Source organism: Balearica regulorum, chromosome 3 (genome assembly GCF_011004875.1).
Source record: "Balearica regulorum gibbericeps isolate bBalReg1 chromosome 3, bBalReg1.pri, whole genome shotgun sequence".
Classification (NCBI taxonomy): Eukaryota; Metazoa; Chordata; class Aves; order Gruiformes; family Gruidae; genus Balearica; species Balearica regulorum.
In genome coordinates this window covers 69,322,289-69,336,901 of record NC_046186.1, presented here as the reverse complement: position 1 = coordinate 69,336,901, position 14,613 = coordinate 69,322,289, and the positions used below count along the sequence as shown (strand labels likewise).

General features: G+C 40.2%; 1 protein-coding gene across 2 annotated transcripts in view; it reads left to right on the top strand.

Annotated features, from left to right (window-relative positions):
* The window catches only part of TIAM2 (TIAM Rac1 associated GEF 2), a 140,198-nt gene that overhangs the window by 75,395 nt on the left and 50,190 nt on the right, over positions 1 to 14,613 (top strand). The window contains exons 8-14 of one of the 2 annotated variants that reach the window (XM_075748360.1): positions 124 to 270; positions 3,671 to 3,733; positions 8,498 to 8,662; positions 11,369 to 11,474; positions 11,947 to 12,024; positions 12,950 to 13,042; positions 14,107 to 14,367. In XM_075748360.1, the coding sequence (XP_075604475.1) occupies positions 124 to 270; positions 3,671 to 3,733; positions 8,498 to 8,662; positions 11,369 to 11,474; positions 11,947 to 12,024; positions 12,950 to 13,042; positions 14,107 to 14,367 (913 nt within the window). Of the gene's footprint in view, positions 1 to 123; positions 271 to 3,670; positions 3,734 to 8,494; positions 8,663 to 11,368; positions 11,475 to 11,946; positions 12,025 to 12,949; positions 13,043 to 14,106; positions 14,368 to 14,613 lie in introns of both variants that reach the window. The other variant, XM_075748359.1, reaches the window with a different exon arrangement.

Below are 14,613 nucleotides of genomic sequence, written 5' to 3'. Positions count from 1 at the left end.
CCTTGACGTGTCACATTGATGTAAACTGAAGTAATTCTCATTTGATGCCTTAAGTTGAAATAATTGGCAATATTTTGCTCTTATGGAAGTGATATAGGAAGGCCTATCTCTGTGTTTAAATAGATCTGCTCCAGGGATGAAGCTGCTCTCAGGAAACGTACCCTATCTCTGTCACAAAGAGTCCGAAATAAGAAGGGTTTATTTTCTTCACTAAAAGGACTGGACACATTGGCAAGAAGAGGAAAAGAAAAGCGACCTTCCATAACTCAGGTAGATCTTATTTGCTGGGGACAGCATAGAAGGGCTTGTTTCTGCTGGGGCTTATCCTGTGAGGTGCTGTTGGTGCACAGGGGAGATGTCTGTTCATCAAATTTCCATTCGCAGTTTCAGTAAACGTGGCACACTTGCAACAGGAGCATCACTTGTGAAGAGTATATATCTAATTTGGGGTTTTGTTGTGATAAATAATGCTGGTGAATGAGAGGTTTTGACCCAGTGGGTTAGTTCAGCAGCACGAGGCCATGGGGTTTGGATTTGTAACAAAACTTGTGTTCTTGTTTGGCAGTAGGGTTTCTTTGGAGATAGCCTGCACGCACAGTCCTTAACACAGTGTTTTGCTGGCTTATGACGGGGGCTCTGAAGTACTGCTGCAGTTTAGTGTAGAGTAACACAGGTGAGTCTTCAAGGGAAAAAGAGGAGACACTGGCTGCAAAGACAGCTGTCTTTGGCATGGCCTCTCAAAGCAACACGCCATTTTAGCCAACAGGAGAAGACCGCTGTCGCGCAGGAGGCCGGCTGCAGCTGACTAATAAAGCTGTGCAGTTTTACACCAGCTGAAGGCTTGGCTCAGGTTTGATGCACTGGGGCAGGCTGGCCCCAGGGAGAGGGGCTGTGCTGATGCGTGGCCCCGCTGAAGGGCTGCGTTACGGCTAGTGAAGCTACAGCATCTCACGGTCATTTCCTCTTTGTGAAATTAATGGCCCACGCACACATTCAGTGTAAACCCCACACTTCAGGAGCCCATATTTTCTCGATAAAAACAATTAAATGTGAAACAAAAGTTCGCTGCCTACTCCCTGACAAAAAGGTAAATAACAGCAGAGACGCTTCCTTGACGGTGAGGCAGAAGACGTAGAGGTGCACCCGCACTCAGGACATTACCATTTTCACTAGCCTTTGCCATGTCTGCTATCTCTCCTGCAAAGCAGGGGTTTGTGCATTGTTCGTTAGGTGACTTTGCCCCTGCTGTTCCCTGGCCCTTGTATTTTGATTTTATTAGTTAAAAATCTATGATCAGCACTTGAAAATTGTCTGTTCTTGCATGTCTGGTAATCTGCTTGTGGAATATTTAAAGAAGCCTATCTGTACGCATACTGCAATAGTCCCAGAGCTGATGCAACAGATTTAACATTGCAAAATAGTACGTCAGGATTTTCTAGTCTAGTGGTTTGTATTTTTAATAGGTAAATATTTATCTATGTGTTGCACTGGGATTAAGCTGCTTTGGGTGACTGTTACACATTTTAGCGTATCGATGGAGATGCAATTATATGGTGAAATTGAATAAGAATAAAACTTGAGTCTTTCTTAAGAAAGAGGGAACCGAAGGAGAAATTTTCTCCCAGTCATCCTTTTTACATAATTTCCCCTGCGTTTCCCAGCAGATGAGACTGGTCTTCAAGTTCTGCACCTCTTATTTCTTTATTAATAAAGAGCCCCGAGGGAAGGGAAGTTATGCCCCTTAGCTCCGTTCCCAGCGGAGCTGATACCTCGCACTGTCTTAGCTGGGTAATATGTCCTACTGTACACTTTATAGCCCGTGAAGGGGATTCTGCAGAGCTTGGGGACGGAGAATCTTATTTCTGTAGCAAGGAGAGGAGGCTCCTGCTGCCCTCCCAGAGCTTTTCTGAGCATGGAGGAGGGAGCCCTGGCGCAGGCAGAGGTGCCCCTGGCACGTCCTCACCCTGCTTATTCCAAACCTCGCAACCAGCTGGCACAAAGAAGTGTTCATTTTCATCCACAAGCTGAGGTTCTTGATTTTTTTTTTTTAATTAAACATCCTACAATAAAATTAAGGAAATGTCAATGCTGAATGTTGCCTATGAATAACATCGGGCTATGACTCATAACCATAAAAGTGAGGAATTTTTAAGGGCACGGCTTGAAAACTGACCCATGAACCTAGAAGGTGGCTGAAAAGGGAACCACGTCCTTGCTCAGGCTTGTGTGTATGCACATAACTGTGTATCAAAATCAGAATAGGCCTGAGGCTGCCTTTCTTCTTGTCTCTTTCAGCCCACTGGGAAACTAGGTTAAGCAGAGAAGTGGAGCTGGCTTCTCTGCTCATTGTGCTGCGACGTCTGTGTCAAACAATAGGTTAAAAATGTCTCGTTTTCTTGGATTTAATTAAAGTTCATTTGACTGGAGCTGGTATGTTTTAATCTGCCGTACCCTAGCTTCAAAATTAGATGGTATATTCTTGAACATCATTGTGTCAGAGAAGTTTTTAATTTTATTTTAAGTTTAATTTTGTGGTATTAATAAAAAAAAGAGTCACAGTTTCTATGCTGGGAGGCTTTAATAAACATTGATGAAGTGGCTCAGTTAATAAAACTTCACTGTAGCAGATGGGGGATGTCTAGGCTCACATTATCCTCAGTTTCTTAAATGCTTATCTGCTTTCTTGTGTCTAAATGATAAACTGTTTTGAGAAATCATAAACAATAAAATACTTTGATTACATCTGTGGGTGAGACAAGGAAGAGGAAGTTCAGAAGTGGTGCCCTTTATTTGCATTGGCAGAAACTGGATTTCATGTGAAATTTTAAGAGAGTTTGTTGTTGTCTTGGATTATCCAAAAGGCTTTTGCTAGTCCAAAAAAAAAAGAAAGGGGGAAAAAAAATAATAAAACAAACCAAAAACCCCCAAGCTCAGATGTAAGTTTGATATTGTCCTGATTTGTTGACTGCAGGAGGAGTTAAAAATTGCTATTTATATTTGCCTTTGTGATATACCAGTAGTTAAGCTTTCAAAACAGATGGGGAACGTAAGTCTCAGTTTCTGCTTTCATCACTTCCAAAGCAGACACAGTAGTCAGCTATTTTCATTACTTAATAGTGCGGGTTTTGGGTCAAGTATGCCTCTAAAGCTAAGCTAAAAGTTTCCATCGATAGTGTCAAGCTAACTGCTCGGTTAGAAGAAATGAAAAACTATAGGGTAAGAGGTTTTAGAAAACAGCAACAATGATTTTAAATAGTTCCTTTAAATCATTATGAGCTTTATAGCTGTAGCTAACAGTGTCTCAAAGGGTGAATCTATAACTTTGAGTGTAGTGCATGATTTGTAGGTAAATTAATCTTATTAATAAACAGTAGATAGGAAAAAACAAGGACATGCACACTCACATTCAAATATGTTTAAAAGTAGTCATGTAGCCTGAAAGAGAAAACTTGCTTAAATTTTCTTTATAGAGAGAAATTTGTATTTCTTTAATGCTACTTCTAGTCAGAATAAAGCAATATAAAGTACAAAAAGATCTCAGGGGTTTAGCAGGTTGATATATATTTATTAATTTCATTTTAATTTTTATTTTTCCAAAGAATTTACCTAACACAGATAAGAAATAAAGGGTTTAATTTTTTAACTTATTTATCTGTGATATTTTTAATAGATTTTTGATTCAGCTGGAGGACATGGATTTGTTGCTGTCCAGAACTCAGCCAGCTCTGCTGAGGTAAGATATGCCTGTCCTCATTCTGCACCATCTTGTTTTTAAATTCCTGAATATATTTCACTAAGTGTATGGTGAGGCTGTTTCAGAAACCCCACAGAGGTTGATAAAATGCAGTTAGTGTTAGATGGCAGGATTATAATTCTGCTAATGAAACCACTTTAACATAAGTTTCTGAACATGCATGGTAGCCCTTTAAAAATAATTAAAAAAAATTCCCTAGAAGCTTCTTCACAACCGTAATCCTTAGAGTGTGTACACTGCCTTAGAGAGATTTGAAACCGAGCTTGTTTGAAAGCATCCTTCACAGTATGGCAAAACCCAAGGTGTATTTTTCCCCTTTGCCTACTTCAACAGAACCTGTATATTTTTAGTATAAAGGCAAACAAAGTCTAATTAAAGTCTGTGGAGCATACCAGCAGAGAAGTGTGAGTTAATATATGGCTGGAGATTTCCCAAGTAAAGGAAGAGGAAGCGGCATCCCCTCAGCTGCTTTACCCAGTAAATAGCTGCGGCTGACTTTCTCCGGTGCCCAGGAGGAGGAGAGCTGCTGCCTGGAACAAGTCATGGTCCCTCTCAGCTCCTGCAGCTTCCTTGGGGATAACATCACTGTCCCCTAGTCTGGAAGCAAAGCTCCAAAACCCTTGATCACATACACATGGGACCACTGAGCGTTGTCTGCGTACTGCGGGGCTTACGCAGACAGAATCCTTCTGCCTCGCTAGTCTTGCGCAGTCTCCAAATAAAAAATTCAAATTAAGTCTTAGGCACGGAGTTTCTGGACTTTGCTTTCTATATGGTATAGCTGGGTTTCTTTAATGGCAACATGTGCCAGACTCAAAGGGGTGTTTGTCTTCCTGTCTACCCCCTGTCCCTTTTCCTCCTTTGTTGCCTGATATACACCTGATGTAGCTTAAAACTTGAAAGAAGACTTTAAAAAAAATCATACTACAGTACTGTTCCCTTTCAGCTGAGTTTGTGTACCAGGTATTAGACAAAAAGTCAAAATCTGCCTTTAAAATGAAATATTGCTCTTGAAAATGATTAACTATAATGTAGAGTGATACTGAATCTTATGAGGAAGATTTGGACAAATTTCATCATTTTTCATAGGTTTTTGTGGGGGTTTTTTTGTATCGTTATGTGCTACATGGTTTATTTTCTCATGAAGTGCATCATGTAATGGCTAGTTAAGAAAGGAATATATAATTAAGCAGAAGGTATCTCCCACTGACAGCAGCTAATCCTATAATGCTGTTTTGCCTCCTGAAAGTATCTTCACATTTTACCTGTTCTTGGAGGAAGTATTTTGAAACACCTGAATTACTTGACCACTTGCTTGTTATGTCCTGGGGTGGGAAAGTATTTAAACCAAATCACTCCTCTCTTTTCAAAATAATGATTAGGAGACATTTCTGGGTGAAATGATCTCAGATCTCCTGTAGAGAACACTTACAAATTTCTCCCGAATGTACCATTGGGTGTGGTGTGAGATGGCATCCATTTCCCACCTCAGAGACAGTAAACACAATTAGTTCCTGTCCGATCCTGTTAAAACGTGGAAAGATTTTTGTCCCTCCCGAACCTGAGTGGAGGTAAAATCTCTCGGGTGCACCCCCGAAGGTTTCTGCACCAGTCCCTCGGCTTAGTGCCGACCCTCTCGGGGTTGGGAGGTCGATGGCGCTGCCTTGTGCAACGGGGCCTGCTCTGCGTCTCCTCTCCTCTGGTGCAGCAAGTGCACTTGCTTTTCCAGAACCCTTTTGGGGAGACAGAGAAAGGTTTTGAAGGTGCCAGGGAGCTGGCAGAATGAAGTTCCTCTCTCATTGGTGCCATGGCGGGGAAGGGACAAGGTCTGGCTTCTTGACCCAGCTTTCGCAATGGGGTTTATGTGTTCTCCGAAGCTGCTGGGTAAAAGCAGCCTGCTCCGAATTCCGACGGATGTTCGCAGCCCCGCGCCCTGGGTGGAGGTGGCCAGTGTGGGGACAATATCGCTGTAGATTTTGGGGCCAAGCTTTTACAAAGTTTAGCGGGGTTGTGTTTCAAGACTGAAAAAACCCACTCCAATTTAGATGCTGAAGCAGAGCTCTGGAACTCAACCTTATTTCTAGAAAAACATTATCATCATTATTATTATCGCACCCTTGTTTCTAAAACCATTTTTTTAATGGGAATTAAATATAGCGTGGGCATTTTTAAGATCCTGACATTTTGATGAATCATACGACAACTCAGAAATGATTCATCGTAACTCTGAAAACCGTTACTTTGGCATAAGCAGCCCAGTTTCATTGGCTGATTTCAAATGAAAAAAAACCAAACACCCACCATCAAAACTTTTATAAAATGCTACCTGAGGACTGCAGTGAATGACGAATAGTGAAGTCTGCCAGGGACGTTGTATTTTCCCTGAAAAGTATGATAAAACCAGAGGCAAATAGTGGGGGAAATTATGAAGTAACCTGTTGGTCCTGCAGCAGCCCTGTGGCACAAAGTGTGACAGTCTGCAAATCCTGGCACCTATTTCTGGAAAATTGGATGGGTTGTTATAACTTTATGTGGCAATGAATGAATGAACTATTGTAGAATTAGTCACTGCAAGCATAACAGGGAAAAAAAAAAATCTCTTTTCATGTCAGATTTTCTGAGATGGAAAATGTGGATGAAGCAACAGTACCTTGACTGCAGTTAAGGAACATAGTCATGGTTAATAACAGAGGCGAGTTTATCTCAAGGCGTATGCTTGAGCACCAGTGTACGTGGCAAGGAAAGGAAAGCATCTTACTCTGGCTGCAGAACTTTCTGTCCTGTCTTAAAAGCTTCTGGTAGAAGGTGGCCTTAAACCTATTTCTCGTCACCTTCATCCTCTGTTTTCAGTTGGTTTTCTTTTTATCTCTGGCAATAGTAAGATTTATTTCTGTCGGACAGATTTGAAGAACTACTGTTGCAGTGCAATAAACTATTGTAGTTACAAACCTCTGAGCTGCTGGGAGCATCTCCCTAGCTGAGGCAACGTATCTCCGGTTTTCCCTGGAGGAAGCCGCCAGAGAATTCAGTCTGACTCATTCCTGCTCAAGTCTCGCAGCCTGTCTGCCTTGCCCTTTCTCCTTTTTGTTATTTACACCGTGGAAGGAGGTCAGCATTTATTCCCCGACACTTGATTTAGTACTGAGAGGACCACGCTTCTATGGGAATTATCTTCAACAACACATTATGAGCAGACTGTAACCACAGCCACTGAGGTGAAACTTCACCTGGTGTAGATTTCATCGCTCCATTAATTGCAGTAGCATAACAGGATTCCTGTTATATATAGTAGTTGCTGGATTTTAGTAGGATTTCCATGGACCTGTGTTAATTGAAATTTCATTTTCAACTACTTAAAAGGGACAGTTGAGCAAGATATATAAGGTTCATGAATGCCATTAGTTCATTAATATTATTCCACAAAACCAGCATTACGCAGGCATCAATAACCAAATTATTACTGTGCTATACTCTGCGTTGGTTGCAACCTGAATTTCTGCATTGTTTGGTAATTACCTGAATAGGATTGCTTACTCCATCATATTCACAGCCACAGTTGTTATTTGGAAAAGCAAAATAATATTGGTGTCTCTGTTGCTACTGGTAGATTGTTGTCAATAACTTTGCTGCCTGCAGCAAGGGAAGCAGTCCCTGTGCAGTGATTTTACTGCAGCTTTTAATTGCAATGGCTTGTGTCCCTGCAGAGCCAGGAGGAAGAATTGCATAATCAAGGGGCTTTATCTAGGCAACAGCCCCCCTCCCCGCCCCAACCCAAACAAACAGAACTACAAAGAAAAAGCATTAGGGAGGTAGGCACTCCTGAAAACAGCTCAGAATATCTTAAGATAGGTCTTGGATGGCAGTTCTGCCACTTTACCAGGTTATTGTCCCTTTCCGTTGACTCTAAGGGGAATTGAGGGACCCTGTCTGCGTAAACTTAAATGCCTTGGTGTGGGTTTTTAAGCAACATGCTGAATAGGCAGACCCAAATATACAGGTGAAACTCCACATTCTGAACAGCTCGTTCTCAGTGTTTTTCTTCTCCCTGTGTGGGGAGAAGAAACATGTAGCCTGAAATGCAGTACAGGAGGCAGTGTGAAAATGAAAGGTGAGAAAAACGACAGGGAATTTATTCAGGGTGGATGTTGTTGTTTGATCAAGCAGAGTGGCTTTGGAACAAGGGTGAATGTGAAGCAAAATGGTAAACAGGCAAAATACCCTGTGCTACCTATGAAACAATACGTTCTTAAACTGTAAATAGAATAGGAACATTTTATTCCTGCTCTAGTCCTTTATTATGTTATGGCAAGCCTTGCTCCACAGTGCTCTCTGCTGGAAGTTTACTATATTACCATCTTCTGTCAAAATTACAGTAATTTGGGGTTGGGTTTTTTTGCATTTGTTAATTAAGTAAAATTGTAGTAGTCAGTTCTTCTTAAGAATTTATTTGCACTACGCTGTAATATCAGGTAGCTACATATTTTCACTTTGAGTTAAATCAACAATTAATATGAGATAAAGGCATAAAAGCCTGTGAAGGGAAGTGCAATCCAATCTCAAGAAAATCAAGTCTTTGATAGTGAATGAGAGCAGGTAACAGAACTTTGTCCCTGTCTTGCCAAGGGGGAACACACAGTACCGTGTCTAAATACATATCCACTGCAAACTGCTGATGTAATTGTACTTTTGGGGTTTTTTTGCAACACCCACATGTGTTGTATGTTTCTTCCTTGTTTCCAGCAGCAAGTCGATGACTTTTTGAATGTCTACTGCTCAGTGCCAGAGAGCATCCAGAAGGAGAGTGCTTGGGAAACACAAACGTATGTTCACTTCTGTGACGGCCAAGGAGTGGCGCTGACCCTCAAGCCAGAGCACAGGGTGGAAGATGTTTTGTCTTTGGCATGCAAGGTACCGATTTTTCCTGTACGATTGCACCTTGTTAATAGCTGTGGACTTGAGAACGAATGTAATATATCAGGGGATGCGTAAATAGTGAGAGTATAATACCAGCATCTCCCTGTCACTGTATTAAGGCACATTGCTCTGTTTCCTTTAGTTGTGCTATTTATGTATTGTAGCCACAGCAGCAGGGTTGTGGAAGGGCTTTCAAGAAGTGTTGCTTGAGGCAGCACACATCGAACACTTAAAGAGCGGTGACAGTTTGCCAGGTAGTCAGCCCCTGAGAAATCTCAGCACGTGCCCACTCCGTGTTGTCATTGCGGCGAACCCAGTTTTTTCTGTGCAAATAATCACAAAGGACTAACGGGGAATGGTTGGGTTAATGCCAGGAGATTAAGATATTTAAGACTGGTGTGACAAAGGCTATCATATATGTTTGCTTCTTAAAGGAACCTTTTCAAGGTTCAAGCTTTTAATTAAATAGCAGCTCTACTTGTGAATTTCAGAGCACATTCCTTTCTGAAAGTCAGTGCTAGCAATTTGAGAGGGATTGCTATAGAACTTGGGAGAGAAAAACTCAGTAATAGGTTGAAGGTAAAGTAGAAATACCAATTTTAACTACAGACAAAAGACCAGCACCTCTAGAATATCACAACATACCTACCACCTTTGTCTCCGTGTGTGTCAGTGCTTGAGTTTAGCTCTAACTTCATGATTCAAGTCACTTAAATTATGCAAAAAAAGGTTTTTGGAAAAACTGACTTTTTACTCCCAAGTTCTGTTTTCTGATAACTGGTAAATATAGTGTATTTACTTCACAAGTAAAGGGGAAAACCAGGAAAAAAAAGGAGTCCTGCTCTGTACAAAATCCAGCTGTAGATTTTGGCATTGGTTAGCGTGAACTTTCAGGTGAGCTCATTCAGCTGGCTTGAAGTTAATGAATTTTGAGTCTTCTGATGAAGGAAAGGACCCAGTTTAATGGCTCTTTTCATTGAGAAAATGTTTTAAAGAAAACTGTAAAAAAAAATTATTTTTATTATTTTTTTATTAATTGTTGTAAAAAAATAAAATTATGAAAGATACAAGTTTTTAAAAATCTAGGGCTAACTATACTTTTAAAATCAAAGTAAGAACATAGCTTTAGTCAAGTCATAATGCATCTCCATGGTATCACTGAGAAGAAATTATCTTCTCCTAGCTTTTGCTGGTGGAAACTGAATCCTGGAAAAACAGTTTATTGCCTGGCTTTACTTTTTAAAATTTCCCTTTACTAGGCTGAAGGGATTCGCTGAGACATTATTTGACCACCAGATGGCACGGTAGAGCTGAAACATGTGGAAGTAGTTATCGTGACATGCAAGACCCCTGAAAGAGAAAATAAAATTTATAAATGTAAAATTAAGTTGAAAAGGAAATTCCTTACCTCTCTTACTCCATCCTTCCAAAATATTTGTAACTGTAAAACTGACTTTTTAATTTTTCAATGTCTGTATCACATGAAAATTTAGTCTTAAATTCTTTGATTTTTTTTTTCTTAAACATTTTTCTGTTTTATTTTTTCTTTCTATTCTGTGTGTAAAGCTTTTCATAAGCATTATCTAATGCTGAATACTTTCTGCTCATCTGTCCTGGTTCTTTTCCTTCTTACATTTTCATTCCGCTCTGGTGAGTGTAAGGAATCTTTCTTCTTAACAGAACATGTTTGAATATTATGTGTATAAGGATAAAGTTCAAAGGGATTGTTTGGGTTTTTTCCCCTTCATTCATGTTTTATGGGGTTTGTACTGTTCTCATTTCTGTTATTCTTCTGAGGCTTTTGGATAGCACATATAGAAAAAAACGTGCATTTGAATACAGTTGTTCAGGATACAGAACACATGTAACTTGTAAACTGTTACACATAATAAAATGTGAAGGTAATTCCTAGTTACTCAGTAGATTTAGATTTTGTAAGCTGCAGAGATGCATTGAAGGTAACCCTAAAGTTTCAGTCACTCCTCCTGTTTTAGAAATGTTGCTCGATTAATATGCTAAAATGAAATGTTTTGTGCAGTGGTCTCACCAGCATCCTGATTTTCAGAGACACTCTCATCAGGGGCTCCACACTTTCAGGCTAATATCCTTTGGGAATATTCCTATTTCCCTTTGACTTCCTGTTGAGACAGGATTTTTGCTTTGACCTCACGTGGTGAAGAAAAATAGGTGAAACTCTCTGATCATAGATGAAACCCAGCAATAAAAATAAAATCCAACAAAGGCAAACCCTTAGGGAACTTGCTTCCCATCCCCTCTCCTAACAGCCCGTACATGCATATACATTTTCTACATCAGAAGAAAAAGTTGCTGAGCCGAACTGAGTCGTTAAAAGTAGTCACAGAAATAGATGGTTGTGAGTGTAAGCTCAAAAGAAGAGAAAATAGTTGTGATATCTTTGGAAACATATAGCAGTGCTCGGTTAATCTAATAGCAAAGACGTAGTGTTTGTGAAAGGATTTGGGAGGATCTCAAGGGAAAATGGAAATTGCACTTGAACCTTATCTTCTAAGCAATGCAGCTAGTTTTGTTTATACCACAAAAATAGTTAGAAAATGACTTGTTGAGGATTTCTTTTGCATGATTTCTAAAGAGCTTTTTGTGCATGTGTGTCACTTCTTTGTCTTCTGGGTTTCTGGAAATAAATAACAAATTCCAAACCCCATTCTCTTTATTTCTTAGATGAAACAGCTGGAGCCAAGACACTACGGCCTACAACTCAGAAGACTTGTTGATGAAAATACTGAGTATTGTGCTCCTGAACCGTACGAATACATAGTAGACCAGGAAAGTGTGACTCCTTTTAGATAAAGCTCTATGATGTCTGTAGCTACGGTTGAATTATCACCTATCAGTATGTGTGATTTAGATCTAAAATAAGGTTGTAAAGCTGTTCCTGGATTGCATTCTGCCATCCTCATTCACACAGTCCGTGCCTATGCAGACGTTTGGGTGGCTGGGCACTACAAACGCGCTCTTCAAGAGCTGTTTGAAGATTTAAGTGGGGCTTCTGGTTCGAAAGCAAAGTGTCAGTCTCTGCTCCAGGCTGGGTTTTCTATCTTTAGCTTACTCTGCGTTTAGTCCCACTGATAGCAGTGGTGCTTGTACAGTAACACAGTTCCCTGTGTAAAGACGGCAAGTTTTGGCTCTTTATTGATGCAAAGGATATTGTGCTTATTTCCCATGCTGTGCCTTTGGGTTTTAGTGCTTGCAATTTCATAATTTTATGACTTCTATTATTGATTTTTTTTTCCAACAGGTGTATGATGAAATAGAAATTTGTCCATTAAATGTTTATCACATTCATCTTACAAAGACTGAAAACATAAGTGATTTTGGTAAGTTTAAACAAAACAGCTCTCAGGAATTCCTCTTTTTATTCTCATTGCGTACTTTCTCTCTTCAAGACTTTTCTGTACCTGAGAGCAGGTAGAGCCATCCTTGATAGCTCAAAATCTGAGTCTGCAAAGGACTCAAGGCATAATAACAAAGACCCAGACTGGTGGTTTTACACTGGCAAGCGCATTTCTTATGTTGCCGTTTGGGAAGCGTCCACTTTCTAATTCCGCTGCGCTGGCCAAATAATTCAGGCGTGGAATTCACAGAAGACAAATGTCCTTTGCCAGGATCAATACAATTGGTCTCAGTCGGACCATGGTCAAGGTCTGCCTGCCTTTTTTTTCTTTTTCTTTTTTTTTTTTTTTCCCAGTAGTTGGATCCTCTGTTGGCACAGTATCAACAGAGCATCCTTTGGTACAAATTCTGACAGGCTTTTTATCCGTGGGAGGTGATTATGCCTAGGAATAATTATATACCTTGCTCTGTGCTGTTGTTCAGCTGCAAGTCTGTTGGTATAAATTATTCCTTTCTGGGCTCTCACTCACTGGTCTACATGGATTTGTTGCTTTGTAGTTTGGGCTTCCAGCTTTTGGATCTGTTTAAGACACCTCTATGTCTGATGGACACACTGCAGAACTCTTACCATAACAATGAGCTGTGCTATTGAAATGTCACATGGGGCTGAGGTAGAAAATATTTTTTTGAAATGTAATGTGCTTTTTTTACAGCACAGCATGACATTTCCTGCAAGTTGGAAAGTTCTATTAACTTTAACAGGCCTTGCGATGACTGAGAAACAAAGTGATAATTTCTCTATGCTCCGTGGGTGTGTTCTCACAAGAAGCGTAGAGTCTACTAAATACACAAAATAAAAGGAAAATGTTTCCAAGACAGCTTATTTGAGTTAAACCTCTTTTACTTCAGGTTTTGCTGTCACAGCACAAGTTGATGAAAATCAGCATCTCACCCGTATATTTGTAAGTGATGTTCTCCCTGACGGACTGGCATACAAGGAAGGTATTGTATTGTATTTATGTTTAATACTGTACTTCATTATCTTTTAAAGTCCCAAAATATGAAGGAGCTTTAGTACCGTTGTCTGAAATGGTTCTTGGCTTTTACTATTCATAGTTTTCTTTCCTGAGGACCATGGGAAGTTTGTGATACGAGGAAAGATAATGTGCATAGAGTAACTGAATTATCCTTTCAATATAGCAGGCAGAGTTCTTGTTCGCCCTGGGAGACAAAGTCTGTGTTCAGCCATCCGACCAAGTGCTTTTGCAGAGAGGAACAGGCTGGAGAAAGAGTTCATCTCACACTGGGGAACCTCATGGGCTTGGTCAATCTCCGAGACCTATCTCTTCCACTTTTGCTGGCAGAGAAAAGTAGCCTCCCTCCCCAAAACAGTTTTCTGCATACGTTTCTGTGAGCATCTTCTCCACTGTGCTGCTCAGAAACCGTGCTTCTCTTCATTGGCACAGCAGGATCATGTCAATTCTGCTCTCTGAAAAACAGAGAGACAAACCCAGAAAAACAGAGACAGTTTCATTTGCTACCTGAGGGTAATGACCACTCAGTTGTTGCTGACGTTGAAAGGCAGCGGTTGCCACTGTTTAGATTTATACAGAAGCTGATAAAGACTCTATCTGCTGTTGTTCCAGTTTTGCATGAATGATTTGATCTGCGTGACTAGTGCCTTGTTCTTCCCGGATAATGAAATGTGTGTTATGGTGCTGTACACTGGTGGTATCTGAGTCGTGAGAGGTGCCTCGATTCTAATTTTGAAAGTTGTGCTGCCCCCCGCCCCCAAATTCTGTAGCATCTTTAGAAAGAAACAGTTCGATTGCTGTACTAAGTGTAACACCTATCAAAGAAGGCATGAGGTCGATCTGTATAACTATAGCACAAATAAAGCTCCCATCTATTCTAATAGACTTGTGGTAGGATTAGGCTATTTGAATTGAAACCACAAAAATAAAAGGTGAAGCAGCATAAGGTTTGGTTTGTGACCCTTTATGTTTGATGTTCCCTCTTTTTTAAAAAAAAAAAATTTCTTCTTCTTTCCTTCCACGTGCTCCCAGGTCTCCGAGTAGGCAATGAAATCCTGAGCATAAATGGAGAGGCTGTGTCTGATCTTGACCTCAGACAGATGGAGTTACTGTTTTCAGAGAGAAGTGTAATGCTCACTCTGAGAATGAACCATTCCGGGACCCAGCAACCATTATGTGTGTCCTGGTCAGATGGTGACATTTCCAGGGACCCAAAGAGTTTGTTGCCCCCTCCAAACCAGTCACAGCTCCTGGAAGAGTTTCTAGATAACTTCAAAAAGAACACAGCAAATGGTAAGAGACTGACATTAATTTCATTACTTTCACCTCACTTCCAATATAGTTTTTTAAAACTCAATTATGTTTAAAATTCTGTTCTTGCCTCAGTGAGAAACCCAAGTATAAATTGTTTAAGTTCCATTTATGCTCCATATCTGTCTGTTATTTTACTATTTTCTAGAAAATAGAAATGGAACAGAATATGATCATTTCTGCAGGGAAATTATATTCTTTTAATCTGTTTGGCTGCACCATCCAGTA